Source organism: Drosophila arizonae, chromosome 2 (assembly GCF_054131065.1).
Source record: "Drosophila arizonae isolate 15081-1271.41 chromosome 2, UAZ_ARI_1.0, whole genome shotgun sequence".
NCBI lineage: Eukaryota > Metazoa > Arthropoda > Insecta > Diptera > Drosophilidae > Drosophila > Drosophila arizonae.
Genome location: NC_142922.1, coordinates 28117093 through 28144242, shown reverse-complemented (window position 1 = coordinate 28144242; position 27150 = coordinate 28117093). Strand labels below are relative to the sequence as shown.

At 37.5% G+C, this 27150-nt stretch overlaps 3 protein-coding genes across 6 annotated transcripts; 1 reads left to right on the top strand and 2 right to left on the bottom strand.

The window, feature by feature from the left end:
• Window positions 1-1498: 1498 nt before the first annotated feature.
• Window positions 1499-11683, bottom strand: alpha-Est10 (alpha-Esterase-10). 4 transcript variants are annotated; one of them, XM_089462659.1, is made up of 5 exons: window positions 8795-8910; window positions 8603-8724; window positions 3247-3559; window positions 2456-3167; window positions 1499-2400 (listed from the first exon to the last, which is right to left on the bottom strand). In XM_089462659.1, exons 2-5 carry the CDS (start codon window positions 8641-8643, stop codon window positions 1778-1780), a joined length of 1689 nt encoding a protein of 562 aa, XP_089318785.1. In that variant the 5' UTR covers window positions 8644-8724; window positions 8795-8910; the 3' UTR covers window positions 1499-1777. The 4 variants fall into 4 exon arrangements, with proteins under 4 accessions (XP_089318785.1, XP_089318708.1, XP_089318667.1 ...); XM_089462582.1 differs by lacking the exons at window positions 8603-8724; window positions 8795-8910 and adding an exon at window positions 11549-11683; XM_089462541.1 differs by lacking the exons at window positions 8603-8724; window positions 8795-8910 and adding an exon at window positions 9048-9181.
• On the bottom strand, window positions 11679-25728 carry alpha-Est9 (alpha-Esterase-9). The gene is made up of 5 exons (XM_018019120.2): window positions 25067-25728; window positions 15106-15418; window positions 14892-15042; window positions 14088-14824; window positions 11679-13236 (listed from the first exon to the last, which is right to left on the bottom strand). The coding sequence occupies exons 1-5, from the start codon at window positions 25108-25110 to the stop codon at window positions 12772-12774; spliced, it is 1710 nt and encodes a 569-aa protein (XP_017874609.1). The 5' UTR covers window positions 25111-25728; the 3' UTR covers window positions 11679-12771.
• Mics1 (Mitochondrial morphology and cristae structure 1) lies at window positions 17934-19546 on the top strand. Its single transcript, XM_018019122.2, has 2 exons — window positions 17934-18250; window positions 18312-19546. The coding sequence occupies exon 2, from the start codon at window positions 18322-18324 to the stop codon at window positions 19423-19425; it is 1104 nt and encodes a 367-aa protein (XP_017874611.1). The 5' UTR covers window positions 17934-18250; window positions 18312-18321; the 3' UTR covers window positions 19426-19546.
• Window positions 25729-27150: the final 1422 nt, after the last annotated feature.

The following is a 27150-nucleotide window of genomic DNA, read 5'->3' as shown; positions in this document are numbered from 1 at the left end:
ATCTCCCACTAAAAAATTCTAATTTATTGAGTTCACGCCCATTTTTACACGCTGCGCACATGACCAACATGCGGGGAACACACCCAGCGGCATGTCCCAACCATAACCCGGATCTAGAGAGCTCGCCGAAAATAAAATAAAAAATAAAAAATTGGTTAAAAAATATGTAAAGCACGAAAAATAATAAAAACTGTGCAGCAGCTACGACTTGCTGCACGACGCGTCGACAAATGAAATTTTCACGTCGTGCAGGATACGCGCCAGGACCTGGGTCGACGTGAGCAGCCCTTTTGGATTTACCACACAAACATTTTGGCATGTCCTAAAAATAACGGGCAAAAAAAAAAACAGATTAAAAACTTGCACAAATTTTAATGGAATTTTATTTTGCCCAGTTCCACTCACTCTCTGGGGTCGTTGTTGGCGGTCGCGTTGCGGAAATTGTTGCCGTTGTGTTGTACCCTTTGATTGTCAAGCATCGGCTTACACACATAAATGTGTGACACACGAGAGAGCAGGTGGGTGTGTGTGCATGTGTGTAAGTGCGGGTACAGGTATGTGGGAAGACACATAACAGCAGCAAACGGTGCACGCAGTCGGGCCAAATAACAGACAGTTGACGAAAAACTTAGTTGTCAGCTTGGGTGAAAAGTCGTTCTAACCATTGAAAATTAAAAGCAGCAGACAAATTTCAATTAAATGACTAACGAATTAGTTAGCTAACCGACATCAATTTAAATTAACAAACTTTTGTATCAGCTTACCTAAGGACCTTAGTTAAAATGGACCTCAGTTGAAATGGGACTTTGCTTTTCAAGGCAAAATTGTTGTGCCAGAATTGTGCACAAAGAACTTAAAATTTATACTTAACAGTTACTTTACAGTGACCCAACAACCAGTTAACAGAATGGAGCCAGTTAGCATTGCTATGCTAGAAACTCAAGCTATGTTTAATTCTAATACATTTACAGTCTGTTAACAGTCAATCAACATTAACCAGTTTAAATACTTGATTGAAGCTAGTTAACGTCGGTTCTCTATATGTCTACTACATTAGTTCATTTATTAAATTGCATATTAAACTTAACATTTAGTTCACAGTGACCCAACTACCAGTTAACAGATTGGAGCTAATTAACATTGCTGTACTAGAACTGATCGCTAAGTTTAATTCAAGTAATTTTCATTTTACTTCATTGCACATTAAGCTTAACAGTTAGTTTACAGTCTGCCAGCTGGCAGTTAACATATTCGAGCTAGCTAACATTGTTCTACTAGACCTGGGACTGCAAAGTGGAGTTAAAAATATATTTCATTCTACTACATTGCATACTTTGCTTAACAGTTACTTTACAGTCTCGACAACAAATAATATATCTATTTAACATTGTCTTACTAGAACTGTCTGCTTAGGTGATTTCATTCTACCGCATTGCATATTAAACTTAACAATTACACTACAGTCACGTAACAGTCAGTTAACATAGCCCAGCTTAAGTTGATTTTCAATTTGCTTTTTAATTCATAGAAAACTTAAAGCAAAACTATAAATTACATATGAAGATTTCATATTACAATTTCGCTTGCCTTTGCTTGAAGCAAACCAAGCTTAATTAAGCACAACTCATTACAAAAAAAAATTAAAACACTAATTCTCGTAGGATGTATTACATATACGTATATATACACAAGATATTTACATGCGTTAAAAGCAAGACCTTAAATTCATGTTAGCTAAAGCTATAAAACCAATTACGACCCACAACTAGACGAGAGCTCAAAGGATGTTCCTAGCATAGAAGCCATCCCAGAGGTGCAATTTCGGCAGCTCGGGCAGCATTTTGACTTCGAAGTCCTGCCCAATGTTCAGGCACTCGACCTTCGTCTCATCCTGCAGGGGCGCAAATTTGAGCTGCTTGATGCTCTCGCAGTTGGGATCCCCATTTGCCGCAAAGCTCGTCCAGATGTCTATCATGCCGCTGATGATTTTGTGCTCGGGTGAGCCCGCCGCTGCCTGATTGGACAGCATGCTGTGGAAGATGTAGCAGAGATCGTCGCCATGGCAAACGCCACGCATCTCATTGCCGCAGAGCACAATGCGTATGCCATTGCAATGCTTGGAGTCGTGGTCGAAGCGGTACAGGTAGGTGGGAGCGCTGCCCGTACGCAGTCGGGAGAGCACGGCCCGGTAGATGGGGTGCCAGAACTCGCGATGGGACTCCAGTTCGAGGAACTTCATCATGTTGGCCTGGTTGCACGGCTCATCGCCAAAGTAGGCGCGCTTCAGCTGCAACGCATAGCTCTCGCGCAGCTTCGGGTCCAGATTCTCGCCCAGATCAATGGGCAGCACATTCTGGCAGTCGCCGACCTCATCCAAGGTGGCGGGACGACGCATGACCTCTGCAAGGCAAAGATTAGGTTAAACAGAAGTCACATCTAAACTCATTCGACGCACCTGGATAGAAGAGCAGCCCCTCGAAGCTGGTGCCGCCAAACATCATGGGAATGCGCCGGCTCCAGGTCTTCTGCATCAGCTCGTAGGGCGGCTGCGCGATCAGCGTGTGCTTCGTCTTGTAGGGCTCCACGACTGGTCCGAAGGCGAACAGAACGCGGTGGTGCTTCTCCTCCTTGTTGAGCACCTGGGCCGTTGCCTTGACAATGTCCCCGCCCTTGGCGGCGCGCAAGAACTGGAAAATTTCCCGATCCTTCTGCTCGCCCGTATAGCCCAGCTTCTGTGCCAGCCGATATGTCCACTGGTTGTTCGGAGGCTGCGTCCAAGGACACAGCGCGCTCCCCGACATGATGATGGCCTTGTGCACAAGACCCTCCGTCAGGGGGCTGAGCGAAAGCAGATGTGTGGAAGCGCCGCCCGCGCTCTCGCCGAACAGCGTCACATTGTTGGGATCGCCGCCGAAGGCTTCGATGTTGTCGTGCACCCAGCGCAGGCCCATCAGCTGATCCTTGAGGCCGGCATTGCCGGGCACATCGAGCGCCGGATCTTCGAGGCTGAGGAAGCCCAGCGCACCCACCCGATAAGTTATGCTCACCAGCACCACGTCCTTGGACATGAAGAAGTCCGGGCTGTACATGTCCCGCGACGCCTCGCCCACCTGATAGCCGCCCCCATATATCCAGACCATCACGGGACGCAGCTTGTTGGGCTGCAGCTGTTAAATAAGAAGTTAAAAGACAAAGTAGAAATTAGCAACTGCTGGCTGAATGGCGGCACCCTCCTCCTCTACTCACATCCTTGACGTACACATTCAGGTACAGGCAATCCTCAGAGCCAGCGAACTTGCGAAAGAACGGATGTGTCTGCAGCGGCTTATCGCCCGGTGAGGTGCAGTCCAGCTCACGCTCCCACGGCTCCACCGGCTCCGGCGCCTTGAAGCGCAGCTCGCCCAGCGGCGGCTTGGCAAACGGTATTTTCTCGAAGCTGTAATAGCTGCCGCCCCATATCGTGTTCCGCTTCACCCCGCGCACTGAGCCCAGCTGCGTCTTCACCACCGAGTAGATGGCTGTGGTCAGGCGACGCTGTTCGTACTTAAAGCTGAGCACCCTATAAAAGAGAAGAGAGTGTGAGCGTTGAATGTGAATGGGTGTGTGAGTGAAGGCCATATTAAATTCTGGAGATATTTAGCTGACTCCAAGTGCAACTCAATTTATACCAACACATAAAAAGTTGAAGTTCAAACTAGTTGCGGCACATTGAATGAATTTGATGAAGGAATTTATATGCTGAATATTACATATTTAATAGAATTATCAATAGGAATTTGTAAGAGCGGACAGTCTCAGCAGACTCTTCATTTATGAGGCCATAATAAGCACACTTTGAAACTGAAATTCAAGGCGATCGATCGAGATTTTATTTGAGCCAAATCAGACGGAAGAAGAGGCAGACGAAAGCCAAGAGCAATACTTAGCTTAAGCAAATATTATCTATATTTATTTATTTTTTTTTTTTTCTTTTTTTTATAGTGTCACATAGTTAAAGGTTAAACAAAGGGTGTTTCATATTATAAATCAAAAGACTTCAATGGAAACTGAAGTATGTTCATTTCGCATAGCCATGCCAAAATTGAAAAATTTGTATTCATTACTCAAATATGCAAATTTTATTTATTTCAAGCATTTTTTATTTGAGCTTCAAGCTCACAATTTTTACACTTACAATTTAAATTGTTTTTATTGTTAATAGTCTGTTAAAATGGCCTTTAACTGAAAAGTAAAATTTCACTAATGCTATTAAATCAACTTTGCATGTTATTAAAAACAGTTTTTGTCGAGAAACAAAATACTGTTCAAAAAAGTCTTGACTTCTTATTCGGACTTTTCACTAGAAAAATCAAGCATTCCTGAACACTAAAAGCAATGCAAGCAGTGGCAGTCCCAAAAAGACAAATCAAAAACACAGATCCGCAAAAAAACAGTTGGTGAAGTTAATCAAAATTACAGAAACTCATAGTAGATCAATGAAACCTTTTGAATATGGGTAATTCTACAGAAGAGTCGACTTTTTGTAGTACTTTGTAATAATCTTGAAACTTCACATGAATATTTTGATTTTATTTTGACAACAGACCAAATGCACCATGTGACAAATCAGTAAAATCTATTTAGAAATTTTTATTAATAGGGCTTCGTATTGCTTCCTCATCCATAAATAGTATTCATACGACCTGGCCCAATGTGACTTATGCCTGTTCTCATATCTAATCTTGCCTGTTGATAAAATGGTTTCGCCATTCTACTACAATATATCATCTGCGAACTATCTATACTAATCATCTATACTAAAATAAAAAATTTAAAAAAATTAAAATTTTTTAAATTAAAAAATTGTTATTCTGTGTTAGTCTCCCAGATTGTCAATACAACTATTACGCCTAAAAACTAGCTAAGTAAGAAATCAAAAGAAATGATTCCACCTTTTTGCAGAGGGGTTCATTTAATTTGCCAAAAAACTAGCCAAAAGTCAGTCTTAACATTTGCCATAATCAATTTTCCTTCATTTCATAGAGCATTTGAGCATTCGACTTGTATTCATAGTGTTTAGGGCTCGTTAATTGTTGGCTAACTATTTTCACTCGGTTTGGCCTGGAAATCAGTCACGCACTCAACAAATTGCCGGCTTGCTGGTGGTTGGGTGGCTGAGTGGTTGGGTGGTTCGCTTTCAATGCCACTGTGGTTGCGTTACCGTATGTTTTGTATTTTATTATTATATTCCTATTTACATATATATTTTCGTGTTTTGAAAGTCGCGCCTTATGACCAACCTCAACGCAGCTCGCTTAATATGCACGACGAGATTTCTATTTACGGTTTATTTATTTGTATTTTCATTTTTTGTTTTTTGTTTTTGTTTTTCAAATCTATTTCGCTGTTGCTTTGTTTCTAGTTTATTTTTGCATTTAACTTTTATTACTGCGCTCTGGGCGGTGGGTGTGTGGTTAATGCACCGTATGGCACTTTTTTTCACGCTACCTGTCAATTGCGCAGTTCAAAAATTAATCACACATTTTATATTTAACACGCATTGCCCCAATGCACTGACATAGTTTAAATTTAACAACGACCACGAACTTGCATACAAATTGCTAATTTGAGAGAAAGGAGCCAGGCAAAGAGAAAGAGAGATCAGAGCTGCCAGATTATATGTGGCATGGGTAGTAATCAAAGTAATCAAAGCACATGCAGTTGCAGTAATAATATGATATACAACACACTTAAATACCCTGCACAGGCGTAGTCTGAATTGAATAGATGCTGAAATGCATAGAGTATAAATCAGTGTAAATCAGTGTAAATCAGTATAGGGCAATACTATATATAGTTTCCTGCCCAAATTGTGTTGTAGTTCAATTCTTTCTAATTAAAAGTAAATAATATATTCCAGCTGTCTATCAATTGGAAAGGAATGTTTTTGTTGCAAATTTAATTAAGTGACATGATAACACCTCATATACTAAATACAATAAGACAAAGCTTAATATAATTCATAATATTTCAATATTTCTCATATGAAATGAAACTTTGTTGATTGCGCTTCTCTCTTTATATACTATTTAATATATAAATATAAATTATTATATTTAATGTAGTATCAAATAGTAATAATATATGTAGCACATTTAATATACATATTTAATATTATTATTTTATTTTCTACCCTAAATGTCTTTAATGCAGGTCAGTGAATTATCAAATAAATTTAAATAATTTTTTATACTATCTAAACAGTCTATTAACTAGTGTATGTTGAAAATTGAATTGAATTACAAGATGACGGCGTTTGGACATTTCTCAAGAAGAGTATAATTGCTTTTTTTTTTTTTTTTTGTATTATATTCGGAACGCATTAATAAAATACAAAAATAAAAATAAATAAATAAATAAATAAAATAAAAATAAATAAAATTTTATTATATGATTAGCTCCTCAGTTGGTGCGTTACAATAATTAAAGAAAAAATCCGGGTATCGCACGCTACAAAAGATGATGTCAAACATACAAATAAATCTCAATATATTCTTAAGTATTTTAACACTTTCAAATCATCACATTCAATTTTAATGTGCTTCTTTTACTTTACATATTTATCCAACTAAATATTTGTAAATATTTGAGCACCAATCGTTGCTGTGTATAAGCTTATCATTCAATCATTCAGCAAATGTCTAGAAATTTGTGCTTTTTGCTTGAATAAACATTGAAAATCCAAAGAAATCTTTATGTAAGTAAAACTTTTACACAGCTATTTTATTAATTATTTAGCAAGAAATTTGAGCATTTACAGTCACAATATTTGTAATTTATTTAGCTTAAAGTGCTTCAGTAAACATTTAAGAGTATCTCAGCCACAATAATTTCTCGTAAGCGCAGAAATAACAGCATTTATTGCCAATTCCAATTGAGTTCGAGAATGACTTTCACAAAGTGAATAACAATATACATATGCACATCTCAGCCCGTTAGGTTTGTCTATAAGATGTTACTTAACTGGTTTCTCAATAATTCATATACCATATCTGATGATAATATATGTCTACGATAATTATATTTGCTTAGCCGCTTCAGCGCGAATCTGCTTTGTCATTGCTTTGAGTGAGGCAACTTTTGAGGATTATTGCATTAGAATTCAATGCATTTTCAATATGGGCAATTACTATCTAGATGTCATACAGATCTATTGTCAAGCCATATTCCCTTTTCTTATATTATTTCTCTTACTTATATTCGAGCCAGTGAATTGTGCGATAACAAATCATTCCAAATTCGTAATATAACACACATACAGACCAATATCAATGCGCACAGCTGTTATCAAGAAGCTGATAAGGCGCAAGTTTACGAAAACATTTTGCAAAAACTCAAAGGTTGAACAGAATTCGAAAATTAACTAGATACAACATTCATATACAATGCAATTTGCCGGCCTTAGATTGCCGTGGCATTTGAACTGAATAATCGTGATATAATGGAAAACTGCCAACTCACGCTTATTGAGCTATTTGTATTTCCACCTGAAAGCGCATTGAACTGTGTACCTGGCGGGCCTCATCAATCTGTTGTCATATTGCTAATTAGACTTGATACAATATATATTTTCACTTTTATTGCCGTTGAGCTTATTAGCTCGACGTGGCGCCTTTCCTTTGTTAAATTAACAATTAACTGAGTTCCAGACAGTTGTCCAAAAGCTAATGAATCGCCCACACGAATGTGGAGTGGGTTCAAAAGTGGGTGCCAAAGTGGGTTCAAATGTAGGTACGTAATGCCAGATGTCTTTAAGATATCAACTCTTGAACTATATATTTAATTTCTCACAATTCCAGACTTTTTATGCCTCACCAAAATCCACGTGTATCCCAAAGTGCTCAGAATTATATTTGTATGTACTTTTTTATGTATATAAAAAAAAGCTTTAGAAAAAAGGTGATCTTTAGACTTTTAGTCCACTGCTGCTAGTGACTAAATAAGCTAAACAAGCTCAACAGCTTTTTTTTTTTTTTAATAGAATTTCTTATCTGGAATATTAGGTATACAACAGCTGATTTCTTGTCAATTATCGATCTACAAAGTTGAGTTTTATTCAACCAGAGATTGATTTAATTAGTACTTTGTATTTGAAATATGTTACGACGCCATCGACTCATTGCATTTCAGCTTATGCAATATAACATCCAAGTTTAACCAAATGATATTTTAAAGCTGTTGTAATAGCTGGTCATTATAGCCCAAAGAAAAAAAAAATCGCGAAAAACAACAACAAACAAATTAAAATGTGAGAAAAAACGTGCAAAAAATATAAAAAACAATAACAAAAACAAACTAATGAATCACAAATGAAGAAAACAAAAGGCATCGATAAATTTATGCGAAAGGCAACTGCAGAACTTGCGCAACAATTTCACCAACGCAACACCAGCAGCAACCAAAACACGCACGCACACAAACACAACATATGCATATGTATATGTAAGAGCAAGCGAGAGCAACTATCAAAGCCACTAACGATCGAACAAGAAATCTGCTTTTGTTGCTGCAACATTCTTTGACATGTTTTTGCTTTTGTTTACAGTTAGAAGAAGAAACTTACTTAAAGGTGAGTTTTAGCATATCCATAAATCGCACAGCCATTGCAACGAACTAGTCCACAACTGAACTGAGTAAAACAAACACCTGAGTTTCACGGCCCTATGCTTTATTTCAGGCGCGGCTCTGTAAGTGGGACGGGCAGCGAAAGTAAATATTAAAGACTAATGGATCAGATATCACGCACGCAAAACACCTTCACTACGAACACGAACCGCTCTGCCCCAGAGTGCGACAACAACTGAGTGAAGTCGTGCGATCGTCGTCTCTTTTTGTTGAGAGGCAGAACTTACTCCAAGTTAGTAGTTCGGCATTAATGAAAGCGGCTCTCATATAAAACTCACACGCGCGCTAACTCTCTCTCTCTCTCTCTCTCTCTCTCTCTCTCTCTCTCTCTCTCTCTCTCACTCACTCACTCTATGGCACGCGTTCAACAGGTTTTTACTCACAGCGAAACGGTTGCCGCCAGTGGCACTGTTATTTTTGCCTGCACTGTAGAATTGTTTGGCTGCGAGCTTTTATTTTTGAATTTCGATAAACAACTGAAGCAAAGCACAGTTCGCATTGAGCTTTAAGCACAGCACAGCTGCAGATCGCCCGTTTTAGGCTTCGTATTAACATTATTAGCTTTGCGTTAAGAGAGCTTTGTCAGCTAAAAATTAAATAAAAGGAGGTTATATTCAAATTCTGCATAAAATATTAATTGTAATAAATAATTAATTATAATATTTATATATATTTCAAATTCAAAGTCTCTTTGAATTGACATTCAAATTGAAATCAACATTAAATATCAATTCGAGTAGCCAAACAAACTAAACACGTTAAAAAAAAAAACGCACAAAAGAAATAAAAAAAACCGCCTTGAACGTAACGAACGCCCCGCGCTTACTAAAGCTGAGCTAAAGTACTTTCATAACGCTGAGTGCAAAGACCCCAGAAATTAACTGATATACGTATAGTCAAGTTCGCAGCTGTTTGATTACAATTAGAAGTTGGTATTGAACTTGAATTTGCACAAATTGCAATCGTATTTAGTCAGGCCAATTAAACCGGATCTCAATGCGGTCGAATGAAAGAAACGTAAGAGACCTGAATAAATGCAAATCAGAGACGCGTCTCAGCCCGTTTGTTGTTCCAATTAGCATTATGTGAGACATATACATACATATATATATATATATATATATTTTTTTTTTTTTTTTCTTTTTTTTTTTCATTTTATTGGCCAAGCAACGATTGTAGCTTTCCGCATAGTATTAAGATTCATAGACGCTGTTAACATTATTGGCCGAAAGTTCGATTTTAATATTGTGAGTCGTCTGGCGTCGGGTGTTTGGGTTCGCTTTCAGTTATGAATTCATTCTCGTCTTGGCTCATGGCCAAATGAATGCAAATAGCCAAAATACTGTGTAAATTATAGATATTATATTGAACTATAATTTGTATAATTGATATAAATAAGTGTGTGATCTATACAACCTGAGCAGAAATAAAATTCGCAGACTGGAACACATCTTAACTTCCCTATTTGGTTTCAGATTCGCTACTAACTGAATAATTGAAATTGAAAAGGCTAAGCTCACTTATATACAAGTCGTATAGTTTAGTTTATGCATTAGCAATAACTTAACAAGTGCAGTAATTTTCAGTAATTAATTGGCATAAGCACTATGACTCGTACAGTGTAAATTGCTCAGTTAAGAGTTTTCTGAATGCTAAGTGAATATATATATATATATATATATATATATATATGATATAGCTTTTCATATTGGGAAGTACTTAAAAAGCAAGACAGAAATCTTCCTATTTCATATTACAATACATTTTCAATTTGTGGTTCACGAGATATATTTCATATGGACAAACAGACTGTCCGACTAATATGGTTCGATTTAACTCATCATTATAATCAAGTATATATATTTTATATACCCTGACTTCCCATTATAAATATATTCTGGGTATAGAGTTTATTCCGTAAACATTTTCGGTTCCAATAAAAAATCAAAATTATTTTGACTATCTTTTTTGACCTTGATAAAGTCTTGACAAGTTGCAAAGCTTTAGGATTCGTAAGAAATTTCAGATTATTATGATCTGTATTACTGTATTACCAGGGCTGGGCAGTCAAAGTGTATCAAACTTTATATCTTTATTACAGCTGTTCCATGCGGAAAGACAGAACATAAAACAGATAACATATGCATAGATAATGTTGATTAGTGATATTTCTGAGTATTTTTTATGTGTCCAAAGATATTTCGCAAAAATATGTAAGCAAAAATTTAGTTATAAGCAATAGAAGTCAAATATAATGGCAATATAAATATAAATATATATTTATACATAAAAATATCAAGTATATCTATAGAAATATCAAGAAATATACTCAATGTACATCGAATTTAATGTAGACTTGCTCTAATAAGCCCTTCAGCTGGCCTAGCAAATCATAATCCATGCCAATTATATATTGTAAATTTGTATAACTTGAATAATTCGATAAATTCAGATTTTAATTCTCTGTAATAGCCTCGATTAAGCAATCTAATGGAATATAATTTATGTTTTATTTGCACTATATAACAGTGAGTAATTGCGCTTTATATGAGGTACCCAATTAACGGCCCACCGTGCGCACTTGAATTAGTCACGCGACGCTAAGAGTTGAGGTTTTGATTGGGTTTATCTCTAAAGTTCCATGTGGCCCACAAGTGATACGCGCTTTGTTTGAGCAAATAAGGTGCGAAAGGGAGGAATGGAGAGGGAGAGAGAGAGAGAGAGAGAAAGGGAGAGAGCAGACCCAGACGAGTTTATGATTCAGATTCTGCTAAGCGATAAGTAGCAGCAACCCAAAACCGAAAGAGTAGAGCGGAGCTCTATGACGTCAACGCGCCCACATATTAACGCGTCTCGAGTTGAGTTTGATAATTATTTTACTTACTTGCGTATATAATCGTAGTTGGTGTGAATGCCTGAGTTTTGAGTGGGCAAACTTCTCAACTTCCTTAAAGCAATTAGGTATTTTCTCATTATTAAGTTTTGATAGCTCTCACAATGAAATACTTGATGTGTGAAATATTTTAAAATTGTTTGCTTTATTTGAAATACATTTAGTTTGTCTTTGTTTTTCTTTCGTTAGACTTTCTTATTAAAATATGGATTTTAAATTTCTTACTTTTTTTTTCTTTTTTTTTTTTTTTTTTTTGTGGCATCACATTTTTTGAAGCTTTTAGGAATTAAATTACTTAATCTTTGTTTATAGAGCTCGTCTTAGTTGTGGCTCAGTGTGGTTTCTATAAAAACGAATCGAAACATTTAAGATTAGCGTTTCGTTTGTGCATTCTTAATAACATTGTTTAGAGGTGTTTTTAGTCAACAGACACTTAATTCAATTCAAATTCATGTTGTCCCATGTAAATATACACATGTAAATACATATTTATATAATAGATACTAACAAGAATCATATTCCTAAATATGTAAAACCTGGACTGGTTGGTATATTGTACGCTTATACAAAATAAAACACAATATGAACAAATACGTATCCAAAAATTAGATGATCTTTGTAAAATTGTCACAAATTCAAAGAGCTAAGCAAAAAATAGACTAATATGTAATATATTACTGGATGGGTGAGTGTACGTTGTGCACGGAAGAGCGCCGAACGCCGGATAATACTAGAAAAATCATAGCGTATGGGGCGTCTTGGCAGCCTTTTACTCGCACACATTTAAATGGATAAATATATGATATAACTAGGAACAAAAGGAACATTCATGCACATATCGACTATTCCTTGGCTGTACGAATCCATTAAAAAGGTACTTCAGTTGCGACTTCTATCATTCCTTAGAACAAATCTCAATTCGTAGCATATACATATACATATATAAAGATAGATAGATAGATAAATAGAATCTGAATCTAGTGATCAGTGATCTATAGACATCTGAGAGTTTCGGATCAAACTTGAACAAGCTTAAATAGAATCTCGATTTGTGGACAAACTTAACAACACGCACATACACATAGAAATATATTAATATATATATATATAGATGGGTTCTATCTAGGCTTTAAAGCTACGCTTTGCATTGTTTTCAACATAAAGCTAATGCTAATGCTAACGCTAGGCGGAGACCTTGGGTAAGGCCTTCGTATTCACAGCAGCTCGTCGCGCCGGAAGAAACTCTCCCAGACCATTAACTTGCGCAGATCCGGCACATCGATGATCTTCAGATCATCGGATATATTAAGGCACTTCAGCTGATGCTTCTCCAGTGCACTGGGCGACACGGGCTGCCAGAGGTCCGGCTGCTCGGGATCGTAGTTGGGATTGCCGTAGGTGGCAAAGTGCGTCCAGAGGCCCACCAAGCGCTCGATGCACTTGTACTCCCTCGTGTGGTTCTTCAGCTTGCGCGCCAGCGAGTTGTAGAACAGATAGGACAGATCGTCGCCGTGGCAGGTGCCACGCACCTTCTTGCCGCAGCTGAGTATGCGCAGATGATTAAAGTGCTTCGAGTCGAAGTCGAAGCGGTACAGATAGGTGGGTGCGCTCGACGCGTGCTCCAAGCGCGACAATACTGTCCGATAGATGGGGAACCAGAAATACTCGTGCGAGACCATCTACAAGCCAGACAAAGACAGGGCAAACAAAAGATTAGTTCAGCAATTTAGCAGTCAACAGAGCGCAGCAGACTTTTATCATTAAATATGCTAAGCTGCCTAGCTGAGTAAACCATGCGAACTGGCTTCTTGAAATAATTATGCGAACCACTTGTTGTAAGCTTACTTCATCGCCAGTCGAATTCTATAACTACATAAGAGAGCTGCTCTTGTGAGCAATGGAGAAGAAGCACGCGAATTTTTCAAGCAAAACCTTCTTTGCTTCCTAAAATATCTCGATTTCCCTAATGCTTACACAAGTCCTTCTCGTTAAGACATATTTTATTTGTAATATCATCATCCTTCAACTTACTCTCACTATGTCTACAATTATTAAACATATAATCTTTACACTGATTTCCAAAATATACTTTCTATTATGGCAAATTCTTTTAAATTGTATATTTCCAAAATTGTTTGTCAATACCTGAAAATTAAATGCTTTATAAAATATAATATAAAAGTTCTTTGCTTGAAATCTTTCCGTAGTAAACTACCTCAATACAAAATCTATGAAAAGTATTTTTGTTTAAAAATATCTTTGCCTATCTTCATATTGATTCTTATCAAGATTTCAGTCTTATGCAATATATATTATTCGAGTTTTCTGATTCTTTTTCTATTGTTTCCATCTGGTCTACGCCGAATTTTTAATTCCGTGTAAAATTCCCCACCCCTTACATCAACAAGACATTCTTTAATATCCGGTAACAATATCGCTTAAGCGCCATATTCTATGTATGTAGTCATCTGAGGTACTCGAACGATAACTGTGCCGTACTTCCCTCTACAGCACACACACACATACACACCTGCAGATACTCGTGAAACGTGTCTAAACTGGGCGTCTTATCGCCATAGTAGCACTGGCGCAGCTGCTCGCCGTAATCCTTGCACAGCTCACTGTCCCGATCCATGTTCAGCTCGATGGGCACTACGTAGCGACAGTCGCCGAGCTCGTTGAGACACTTGGGATTCGCCTTGGTTTCGGAGTAGAGCAGCAGGCCCTCGTTCGAGACGCCTCCGAGGATCAGGGGTATGCTATTGCTCCAGGCAGTACGCATCATTATGATGGGCTTGGTGGTCACGACGCTGTGGCTGGTCAAGTAGGGCTCGATGACGGGGCCGAAGGAGAAGCCGATGCGCTCCTTCTTCTCCTCGTCGATGCATAGCTCGCCGTTGGCCTTGATTATGTCCGAGCCCTTGGCATTCTTCAGAAACTCCCAGACATCACGCTCCGTATTCTCGCCCGTGTAGCCCGCCTGCACGGCCAGCCGGTAGGGCCAGTTGCGCTGCGGCGTCACGGCCCAGGGCGAGAGCGTGTTTCCCGACATGCAGATGGCCTTGTGGAAGAGTCCGCGCGTCTGCTCCGTGATCATCATGTAGTGCACTGAGGCGCTGCCGGCGCTATCACCAAAGATTGTTATGTTATTCGAATCGCCGCCGAAGCGCGAGCAGTTGGCCTTGACCCAGCGCAGAGCCAAGACCTGATCCTTCAGGCCCGCATTGCCGGGCACATCGAATTCGGGATCTTGCAGGCACAAGAAGCCTAGCCATATGGAAATCAAGTGTTTCATTTTAGACATAACCAAATATGCATGCAGTTCAACACCTACCCAGTGGTCCCAGGCGATAGTTGATGGATATTACGACGACATCCTCCCGCAACAAATAGTCCGGACTGTAGCATTCGCGTGAGGCCTCGCCAAACTGGAAGCCACCCCCATAGATCCAGACCATCACAGGCATGGGCTTGATGGGATACAACTATCGAATCAGATATATATTATTTACTGCGAACGACCCTCTCCTATTCTTCTTCCCACTCACATTCTTCGTGTACACATTGAGGTAGAGGCAGTCCTCGGAGCCGTCCGTCATCTCGAATACAAAATGCTTCTGCAGCGGCTTGGGACCCTGCGATGTGCAGCTCTTGACCTCGGTCCAAATATCTGGCGGCTGTGGCGCCTTGTACCGCAGCTCCCCGAGGGGCGGCTTGGCGAAGGGTATGCGCTCGAAGCTGAAATACGATTGGCCATAGATCGACTTCCGCTTGACTCCCTTAATGGGACCGTATGTGGTGCTGACAACGGTCTTCTCGCTGGTGCGGTAGCGACGCTGCTGCACCTTGAAGTCGACCATTCTGCAAGGATAAGAAGAAAAAGAGTGAAAGGATATTATTTAGTAGTAGACTTCAAAACATATATGTTTCTTTTGCTTATATAAGGTATGTTACCTAAGGGATGAACGTGTACATATTTGCATTAACAGGGTATGCTTGAGGTCAGTCATAAGCTGATTCACTCTGCATTAAGTATCACACTTTTCTGAGAGCTTACAGGGTATATTGCAGTCAAGTATGGCTGAAAATTGCCAAGCCACTTGTTGCCTTTCACTTTTTGTTAACATTTAAATTTTAAAATTAATAGTTTCACCTTAATGCAAACAAATAAATAAATATTTAATATATTTATACAAATAATATAAATATTAATTTATAAATAAAGAAAATAAATATATATTATATACATATATTCAAATGAATATTTATAAATAAATATGAAAATATGTTAATATTATTAATAAATAGTTAAAGAAGATCTATCAACGATAAAAACATAGATATCTGAAAGGTGCTCTAACTAAGGTACACTATGCAACCCTGCTATAAAATAAACTCTAAGCTATAAATGTATATAAAATAGATTAATAATAAATAATGATAAGGCCATTTCCTTATCAGGGCGTCATGTCGTGTCGTGCCAGGTGTTTGGCCATTTATAAGGTCTTTAGCCAAAATAGCTCAGACGCCTCGACGGCCTCTAGAGCCATAAGAAAAAATATAATTTTCATCTTAGCAATTTTTACAAATACGCAAAAAAAAAAAAAAATTAATTTAAATTTAAAAAAAATGGAGAAAAAGTTTAAATTAAATAAGAGTATATAGAAATAAAAATATATATTTTTATTTATTTTATTTTATAAAAAAAAACTTGCTTAATTATTATTATTTTTCTTTTATTTATTATTTTTTATTTCCATTTACTATGAGACACCAAAAAAAAAAAAAAAAAAAAAAAAAAAAAATTGCAAAACATGAGATATTTATAATTCAAAATAAATGTAAACAGTTTCAAGTGAAAATTGTTGACAATATTTGGGGCCCCAGAAATATGTCATTAGGCAAACTATTCTAGGTATAATAAAATGTCGTCTGCTCTCTCAAGAACCATAGAGATTAATAATAGAGCTCAAGGTTGGCGCATAATCTGACATATTAGAAATATTTGAGCAAACATTTATAAAACTTTTATAACGCGCCAATTGCATTTTGCTTGGCTTAAGATTTACACATACATTCATATTTTTTCATTCAATTTATATAAATGTACATATGTATATATATTTATCATTTTCAATTGAATTTTAGACCTGTATAAAATATATTATTTATGTTATCAGCTGCGGTCAACTATGTTATGTGAGCTCATTTAGCGAAACGTGATTTGATTCGTGGGCGAATTTTAAGTATTCGGCGCTATAAAGCAGCAAAAGTCTACGCATAATATTTGTTGCTTCCTCGTGACTTTGTGTTTCGCAAATGACAGCAAAAGCTACAAAATAAATTATTTGTCATATTTTTGTTTATTTTTAGCCCCTCGAGCTGCTGTATTTTTCTTTTTGTTGCGTCTATATAAGGCAATGTTTTCTATTAATATTATTATTATTATTTTTTCTTTCTTTTCTTGTCTATTTCAGCTTTGGCCCTGAACTTTGGCATAACTGGACATAATAAAAAAAGAGATCAATAAAAAAGCTCATGGGAAAAAAAGGTAAAAAACAAATTTCTAATGCTGACATTGCGTGTGGCAAATAAATTTGCCTCAAGCGCTAGAAACACACCTAAAGTTCGCATTTAGCTTCTTCTTTCTATTTCACTAATTGTTACGAGCAGCTAAAGAACTCAAAACAATCTACAGCTAATTAAGGGCAACATGCCCTGGCATGGAGCAAATGAAATCAATTTGATTCATTGCCTTTGAATTATGTCCAAAAATAAATGATCGAAATGTGTGAAAAAATAAACAATATCTTGCTAGCTGATGCTGACGACAGCGCAACGAAAACAAAAATTAAATACAGAAAAGAGAATGAACTGGCAAATCAAAGACAAATAAACTATGGACCGGGCCAGGCAGGCAAAAACATTGAAACAGCTTGAACATTTCTGTTTCAGATTTCTGCAATTCAGACATTCCTGCCCATCTCAGACATATATATATATATATCTACTATATACGTCAGATATGCACTCAAGTTCATTTGCATCCCACAATTGGAGGAATTTCCAGTTTTAGCTGCATTTGTTCAGGCTAAAACTAGTTTTCTGCAATTTGTTGTGAGATTGTCAACTAATTTGGCAAAAGTACATTATAAATTAAGTTCGTTTCTTAGTCAGATCAATTTGCATACAAGCAGAAGTTTTTACTGAAGGTTGCCCAGACCAAAAATGGCAACAACAAAAATGTATATATAATATGTTTTTATGCTGAAACGAATCTTAAACCAAAAAAAGTTGTCCAAGTACAACAGAACTGTGAAACCTGAATCGCAATTTTATGCTCCTCAAATTGACAAAACTTTTGAACGAAATTTATATCATAAAGTTCAGCTAAATTTTCGACAGAGTGTAGTTGTGATGTAGAAAATATTATTAGTCAGTAAATTATAGCCAAAATATACATATATATAATTTATAAATATATAAGCAGGTTTTATTCATCATCAAAATTTACGAAACGAACCTCAAGTTAACAGCAGCAAATGTTTTGATTGAATATAATAATAATATAAGTGTGATTTCCCATTCGAATTTTGCTTATATATCATAGAAGTTTCGTCATTCAAAACTAGAGTCCGTTTGCCTCTCTTCTCAAAATAAATTACTTTAATTTGTACAAAAGCATAATTCTGGGTAAATTTGTAAATCGAATTGCACAGATTAGTATATAAACATATATATATTTCTTCGTAAGACTCTACGAAATGCTCTTGGCTCGTTTAGCGCATCTCGTTTCCGGGCGCTCGGCCAGGCTGCTCTGCAAGGCGCCCCTCAGTTGCTCCCAGGGACTGTGGAAATCGGCGCAGCAAGCGCCGAAATGCAGGTTCAGCGGAATGCCCTTCCAGGCGCTCAAGCCGAGGAGGGGGCTGCTGCCGCAGCCGAAGCTGAGACGCAACTACACGGAGGAGCATGGCAATCGTAATCGCTCCCACCTGGAGCACCGCAGCAAAGCGCCCACACTCAAGGAGCGAATGATGGGACCGCCCACCGAGAACGCCTACTCCATGGGCAAGGGCGCGGCAGCGGGCGCCGCTCTGATGGGCATCGTCGCGCTGTGCTACTACGGCCTGGGCCTGGCCAATCAGCCGAGCATCTACGACCATTCGTACATGTGGCCGCAATACGTGAGGGATCGCATCCACGCCACCTACGCCTACTTTGGCGCCTCCTGCGCCGTGACGGCCGCCTCCGCAACAGCCGTCTTCCAGTCGGAGCCGCTGCTCAATCTAATCATGCGCAGCGGCTGGCTGGCCACGTTGGTCACCATGGGCCTGGTCATGGGCACCGGAGCCCTGACCCAGGCGCTGGACTACGAGCCGGGAATCGGCATGAAGCAATTGGCCTGGGCACTGCACTGCGGCGTCATGGGCGCCGTCATTGCGCCCATGTGCTTCATGGGCGGCCCCGTCTTGGTGCGCGCCCTGCTCTACACGTCCGGCATTGTGGGCGCCCTCTCCACGGTGGCCGCGTGCGCGCCCAGCGACCGATTCCTGCACATGGGCGGGCCCCTGGCCATTGGCTTGGGCATAATCTTCGCCTCGTCGCTGGCCAACATGTGGCTGCCGCCAACGACAGCCATTGGCGCCGGCCTCGCCTCAATGTCCCTCTATGGCGGCTTGATTCTGTTCAGCGGATTTCTGCTCTACGACACTCAGCGCATTGTCAAGGCAGCTGAGAGCTACCCCGAGCATGGCTACGCCCGCTACGATCCGATCAACCATGCCCTGGCCATCTACATGGATGCCCTCAACATATTCATACGTATTGCCATCATTTTGTCCTCTGGAGACCAGCGCAAAAAGAAGTGAGCGAAACGGCAGTCAGATGAAGAGAGACATTCCAAATTGCATTAGTACTTATTTTCTGGTTGAGGTTTATTACAAAATTGTGCATATTTCGATTTAATCAGTACAGGAACTTTAACATCAATGTCTGAGCTGTTTGATTTCAATATGCCTAATCGATGGTTGCTTGCGAAGAGAAATATTAGACTAATCAATCAGATTTATAATTCCAGCTACAAGGCTCAATTAGAACTTTTTATTTTGCCATAAACTTCAGACTTAAGTGTGACTTGAAGCTACTCTCATTGAACCACATCAAGTACTTTCAAAAACCTAAGTATATCATTGCAAAGAGACTTTCATTGTTAGATTCATTTTAATTCGGGCACGCCTCAAATAAAAAGTGCAAATTTTCACTATTGACTTGAACGAGTTGAACGATAACCACCTTCGGCTTCCCGGACAAGCGGAATCTTTATAATCTGTCTAAAAATTCATTATTTTGAGCTATATGATTTTCACGTCTAGCAATGGAATATGGACCCTGGTGATAAGCAACTCGTGTAACAGATTATGTCGCATTGATTGCATTCATATTCCACAGCCAGACAAGCTGACAGCGCCAGCTCCCCTAATAGCCCCCGCTACATAGTTATCAGGCATGTGTGCGAGCAAGCGAACCCAGCACGCAGTCTAGGCCGCATCACATATATACATTTTATTATAATAGAAAAAGATAGAACAAAAAACACTGTCTGAAGCAGACACGATTTCCATGAAAAAATATTCCCCACGCACACATTCTCATAATACCCGTGGAAGCAAAAAAGTTGGACAATGTTAGTTTAGCGCTTACATGTCCATTTGGCTGGTTATTAACGCGTTTTCGGTGACCTTGGCAGGACTGACACGCAACGATGCCAGGCGAAAGCTTTCATTGAGAGCTTTCCGCGCACAGCCGCTCATGAATGAATCGCTCATGAAACCGAAAAAGCTCTCAAGTGGCGCAAGGATAAAACACAAGGTAAGCGTTACTTGCATTTTCAGCCCTGATGTCGGCCAGGTCAAGGAGTGTTTACAGCGCCAATTGCTGTTGGTTTTTAGTACATGACTAACTGGCATTACAACACTGCTCGAAATACATACATAGTAAATGTATACAAACTTATATTGTAATATAACAAATAAATATTTTAAAAATACTTATATTTTATTAAATTATATTTTATATTAATATGAAAAATAAATATTTTTAAATATTATTATATTGTGTACATTTTAGTTTATTTTTTGTCAGCTCATGATTAGTTTTCAATTTATCAAACGAAAAGACAAGTAATGTAGGAGCTGATAAAAATCGCATCTATATCAATACAATGCTCACAATACACCTTAGGTATATACGTCATATAATTTGTTTATAGATTGCTTTAATAGATGTTCGTAAAGCATAAATTATAATAAATTCCATATGTAAATAACAAATATTTCTTTTTAATTTTTAACCACGTTGAATAATGATTTTTTTGCATTTTTATTTTTGTTAGTCAACATTATATAATAAATTATTATCATACAGTTTTATTTTAAAATATCTGTCCTGTTTTTGTATTTATTTTTTTGTTTTTGTGTGTTTTTTTTTTTTTTTAATAAAACTGGGATTACAAAACGAAGTATATTAATTAATTAATTTATTAAAAATATCAATATTAAGAAACTAAGAGATTTATATATAGTGTATGATTAATATTTAAAGCAAATATTTATTCCCAATAAATTTCTTTGTTTTTCAATGCATTTCAAACTTAATATTACAAACATAAACCATCTTCTATATAATCAAGCTATCAAAAAAAAAACAAAAAAAAAAAAAAAAAAAAAAATATATATATATATATATATATATATATATATATATATATATATATATATATATATATATATATATATATATATATATATATATATATGTGTATATATGTATAGAAAATTATATATTTATTGTTAAAATACACGTTTTGCCAGCTGATTTAAAACCTTGGAATTAATATCAAAGTTATGTATTGTTATCTCTGTATTCTTAGTCATTTTCTTAGACTGCGCGTGTGTAGAAAACATTGATAATAATACTATCAATCACATAGAACTTAGGCACTCAAATAGTTTGAGTATAGAAAATAATTTATAGACTGATCTGCAATTAATAAACCATTTCCTGAATATACTCCAGAACGCACATAAAGATTTCATTTAATAGCAATAATTTATCTATCGCCATCAAAATGTTATGAGCTAATGTAAGATTTTTCACATATATAATATATATTATAATGATAGATATAAAATAGAATACCAAAATGGCCAGGGTGTCAGGCAATAAAACACATTTACGCATTAGCAAGCGAAAATATCAATGGATATACGGAACAAGATTTATATAAAATACTGTTGCTGTGCCTATGCTCTTTTATTTTCTTCATTCAAGCGAGTTTTTTTTTTGCCCTGCCTACAAAATATACAAAACGCTACAAAAATTAAATAAAATTGACGGTGTGTTTGTGTGTGTATTTGTGTTTGTGTGTGTAGCGTGGGCGAGCAGCTCGAGCGACAGCGACAAATGCACGTAAAGTGTTGCCGTGGAACGCAATACGCGGCGAATGAGCAATATTGAATAGCCCAAAAATGTGATGAGAAAAGAAAAATACAGAGATGGCAGCAATAATATATATATAAATCTCTCTATATATAAAAGTTTTTTTAGCCAACGCAAATATGGGAAAATTTGCGTCCGTTTAACGTTTAGAATGAAGAAAATCACAGAGAATTAAACAATAAACCAAACAAAATGCAAATATGTCGCTGCACAGTGGCACACATCAAATATTTTGTCATTGACGAAGGCCAATTTCTAAGTTATTTTATTGCCAAGCTGGCAAACATTTAATTCGATTTGATCAAGTGCCAAACGTGCCAGAATCGTGTGAGAAATTCAATAAAACTGAAGGTTAATAAGTGTAAGTGATGATGGCTCCCATACAAATATATATATATATATATATATACTATATCGCATATATACTCTACATACTATTCGCTTTATTCAATTGACAAACATTGTCGCATAGCAAAATTGAACGAATTAAATTATTGCCACAAGCTAAAAATATATCAAATTTGCGTTCAAATTGACAATTTGAAGTTTTACAGTTGCGTTTTTTCAGTGACGAGAATTGAATGCTTTATGAATATAAATGACTGAGTGCTCTGCTCAGATGCAATGGCATAAATCACAGCAAAACAATAAATATGCGAATTCATTCTAAAAAGAAATAAAAGCCGTGCAACAAAATGTTGCACTTAGCTACAAAGTAAAAAAAAAAAACTGAACGAGCGAAAAGAAATTAAAAGAGAATATTTAAAATAATATTTCACGATTTTTTGACGAATGCCTAAAATGAAAATAGCTTTTGTTTCTTTCATTTAATATTTATAAACACGACAAAGTGAAGATAATTGATGGCATAGCAAATGGGAACCCCACTGTCATATGAATTCAGAGCTGCCACAACTCTTTGGGAATTCCAAGTCAAGATTTTTCTCTTTTTTTATGTCAACAGTTTGATGAGTTCAGCTAAAAGTGGAAGCTTTGATTCAAGTACTGTGAGTAAAATAAGAAACACTTTGTAATTAGTCCCACAACAATTACAGTTACATCTGGGCTCCTTAGGGCACACAGTGAGGCTTCACGATAAAGAACTTGTTAATCATCTGTGTCATGGGAGTGAATGAAAAGTGTTGCACTCACATTCAAGTAGTAGCTCTGCTTCTATTTCATCAGAGTAGTCCTCCCTCCATATACAGCGTGTTCTTCATTATCTTTCATTTAGAGAGCAATTTTTTATCAAATTAGGCAAACCTGTTGCTGATCTCATGGCACAATCTCTTTGCTCGTTCTCTCAAACAGTTCGCTTTGACACAAATGACTGAGCTTGACGTTTCGTACAATAGGCAAAATTTGCATAAATAGGTTGCTCTTGTAGTTGTTGTAACATACCCTATATAACACTTGAGGAGGGTAATTAGAGTGCAGAGAAGATGCTGTTCTAAACTAATTATTTCCCAAAACTAATATAGATTACATGAGCTGAATTCTTTCTATAAGAACTAATAATATATTTATGATATTATTGATAATATATTATTATGAATACCTGTATATTTAACTTATTTATATATAAACTTTTTCCTATCATCCTAAGATAATTCTTATCAATAAAAAAACACACACACACACTCATTTTTCATAACGAAAAACAAATGAGAATCTTGCAGAATGAGTTAAATTACAGGGTATTTGTTAGTCAGTCGGACCATATACCGTTTTTTCCATCTATGTTTTTGCCCTAGCTGCGAGGCGCTTGTAGAGCATTTCTCTACCTAATTATTTGCGTAGTTAAAGTGCCAGCAACGGCAGACAATGGACGCCTCTAATGACAGCTGTGCGATGAGCGATAGTAGGCACTGTCATGCGCCGTGTTTACGTTAGCTCGTTATGTAGACAAATTACAGAGTTCCCGGGAATCAATAGAGTGCTTCTAGCTGTGCGAACAATATGGACACAGGTAGCACGGACATAAGCTGTCATATAATTGGAGGTCCTGGCGTAAACATATTGTTGTTAACGGCTAACGCACAGCATAACTCACTTGCCTTTGTCCTGGCCAAGGGACATGGGCTGCAGAAGCCGAGCGCACAAATTGCAGCAATTTGCTTAAAAAATTCATTTTTGTTGCTGTTGAAGCCCATTCGCGGACACACCCACGCGAAGCCGTCTTTGTTTACTATATAAATATTTTATCTTCAGGGATTTGCTCGACTTATATTTGCCCCGCTTATCTGAGCAAATGTGTGCGCATATACTATATACACGGCTACCGATTTGCCTTAATTAAGTTGATTTATTTAAACTATCGTTTAGCTGACGTGAATCAAGCAGAATCGTATAATATATATAAACAGACCGTTTCTGTTTATAAACTGTCTGAAGGAACTCGGAGTCTATGAAAGTCAGAGAGTGTAAATTTAGTAGATATGCAAGAGTAGGTGATACTCTTTTAGAAACCATTCGAAATTTTCGAAGAAATCGATAAGATAACTAGATCTGGCACATATACAAAATTCAAAATGACGGAACAGACCACTATCAATACCAATAAAACAGATTAATAAGACAATATTTTTAGATAATGTCGTTCTGGGTAGATAGACAATAGCAGGTTTACCATATTAATATCGATTATATATCGCATTTTTATAGATCTACGTAGATGGTAAATTGTTGAGTTAAAATGATATGTGCATTATTTAGGTATTGTTGCTTATATATGACACAATTGTCTGATGTCATTCGACTGACTGTAAAAGGCGGCCATAATTAAATGGTCTAATGCACTAAAGTCTATTAATTACGTCAAGTACTAGACAATAGTTTAGTGCCAAAAACAGAAAATGAATCTAGCGATGATCTAAACAATTTGAATTGGTTAAGCCTTCAGGTGATTTGTGCTGATTAATCGTAAAAATCGGAAACTTTACTCACAAATCTCTTTCTGATTAACGAATGTTTCTTTACGGTTTTATATGGCGGTTTTATTTCGCTACTTACTTGAGTCCAATTTTGATTTGATCAAACGCAGCCATGGAAGACATTTTGTTGTGAGTTTTGTTGTATTTTTTATTTAATTTTTTTTGTCAAGTTCAATAAAAAAATATTTCTTTTATAAAAAATCAATTGGAAAGCTTGGCTAACTATTATTTATTTAACCATAAAAACGAATTTGTGCTTGCTTTGTTTCCGTTTCAATCCTTTGCCAGCTGTTGGCTTGACCTTGCTACTGCTGCGGGCAGCAGCTACAGACGCTGATAAGCAGCTTTCGCTGGAGCACGTCCTGCGCAGTTGGGCACACACACGCACGCACGAGCACACGCACAGGATAATTGTACTGCGAAAAAAGCGCACAGACAGATTCACACACATGCACACACACAGAGACAATTATGCTTTTAGCTTATCACATAACTTTCGCTTTCAAAGACATACGCGAGAAACGTTTGTTGTTGTTACCAGGCGGCGCTAAATTAAATAAATTCTATTATAGTTTAGTTTATATTGAGTTGATGTTGTTGCTGTTGCTACTGCTGCTGCGTCTGCTGCTATTGTATTATTAGCAAGCTGTTGCTTTTATTCAAACAGTTAGTCTCTCAACTAAGGCTCGTGCCACGTCCGTTTGACTTGAAGGCAGCTCATCAACTGTTTTCAAAGCACACGAACGAAAAGCTACGCGCGAAAGTTCTAAGCGCATGGCACATGCGAAAGCTCTACCACTGAGCATAAAGAGCGTGCGAAGCTAGTTGCTCTGTCTCGCTTGCTCTTATTGTTGTTATCTGTTCTTCTTCTTGCACTTGTAGCTGCTGCGTTGCGCTTGCTCTTATTGCTGTTACTATTACGAGCTCACTTTCTTGCTCTTTCTTATAGCTGCTATGCTGAGATTTCTGTTCTTATTGTTGATGTTATTATGTGGTCTGCTTATTCTTTCAGCGGCTGTGTTAGGCTGGCTCTCATTGTTGTTGCTGTGCTTACCAAGTAAGCAGCTTGTTGAGCTTCTAGCAGCTGTTATTGTGCGTGCTTCACCCTATTCGTCTTGTTCTCCTAACTTCTTCTGGTTTGATCTTCTTTTTGTTGCATAAGCCTACTAATCCTCTCTTAAGTGGATCTTGTTGCTGTACGCAGCTGAGTAAATCTCAAGGAGAGAGCAGCACAAGAGTTAGCTGCCATTTCTGTAATTAGTGCAATCAGCTTTTTCGTTCTTGACTCTCTACTATCTCTCCCAATTCTCTTTATGATTGAGATAGTGTTGACTTTTACAACTCCGTTTTGCATAGATCATTGCGTACTGAATCATAGGTTAACAGTTGACTCACGGTTACGATGCGATTAAGCTTCAATCAGTGCGCCTTATTGTAGTCGCCTTATCAGAACATATTGATAAATGCTGATGATTATTTTCGCACGACGGCAAGTGTCATAAAATCGTGCCAGCCCACTGAAATATCGCTTGTTTCACTGACAAGCCTTCATAACATTTCTGAAAAAAAATACATATTGTACGTACACAAATACATACATATGTATGCACACGCATATACATCATATAGATAAGTTTGCTCAACTGTGCCTTACTAACTTCGAGTAAAAATGAATCATAGCCGTCAAAGGGAATACCGCTCGGGAAAGCTCACTGATATTTATTGCTGGTAATAAGGCAAAGTTCATGTTTACAATAGATAATTATTGAAATCTACATAACAGTACTAGAAATATTTATCTTATCGAGCCGTGTCGTCAAATATCATTTGCGCCTAATGTAAGCTGAAAATGAAGTCATCAATTTGACCGCTTAGCGCTTTTTATGCTTGGAGTGGAGCTTTCTTAGAGTAGGGTAAGGGTATTCGCATGACTCGCGCTACTCTGCGGCTAACCAAAAGACTGGGTTGTTGGGCATAGACGGTGGCTGCACGCCGGAACTTTTGTCGCGCTTAAAGTTCGCTGCGGAGCTTTAGCCGTGCTGCGCTTTTGAACGTACGTATTAATTTTGAAAATGGGGCCAGTCGTTTGCGCTGACCGGGCAATTATAGTTAGTTATGGCCTGTTGCCGTTAGTTAGTGTTACTTAGTCGCAGTCACGCAAAT

Excerpts from the sequence above, each read along its gene's own strand:
- alpha-Est10 (XM_089462541.1), bottom strand. The coding sequence starts at position 9,163 with ATGCGAACTGTGCTTTGCTTCAGTTGTTTATCGAAATTCAAAAATAAA. Across the intron at positions 3,560-9,047 it reads CTGGCGGCAACCGTTTCGCT|GGTGCTCAGCTTTAAGTACG; the intron begins GTGAGTAAAAAC and ends TCTCTTTTATAG. Across the intron at positions 3,168-3,246 it reads TGAATGTGTACGTCAAGGAT|CTGCAGCCCAACAAGCTGCG; the intron begins GTGAGTAGAGGA and ends CTTATTTAACAG.
- Mics1 (XM_018019122.2), top strand. The coding sequence starts at position 18,322 with ATGCTCTTGGCTCGTTTAGCGCATCTCGTTTCCGGGCGCTCGGCCAGG.
- alpha-Est9 (XM_018019120.2), bottom strand. The coding sequence starts at position 25,110 with ATGTCTTCCATGGCTGCGTTTGATCAAATCAAAATTGGACTCAA. Across the intron at positions 15,043-15,105 it reads TCAATGTGTACACGAAGAAT|TTGTATCCCATCAAGCCCAT; the intron begins GTGAGTGGGAAG and ends CTGATTCGATAG. Across the intron at positions 13,237-14,087 it reads CGTTTCACGAGTATCTGCAG|ATGGTCTCGCACGAGTATTT; the intron begins GTGTGTATGTGT and ends TCTGGCTTGTAG.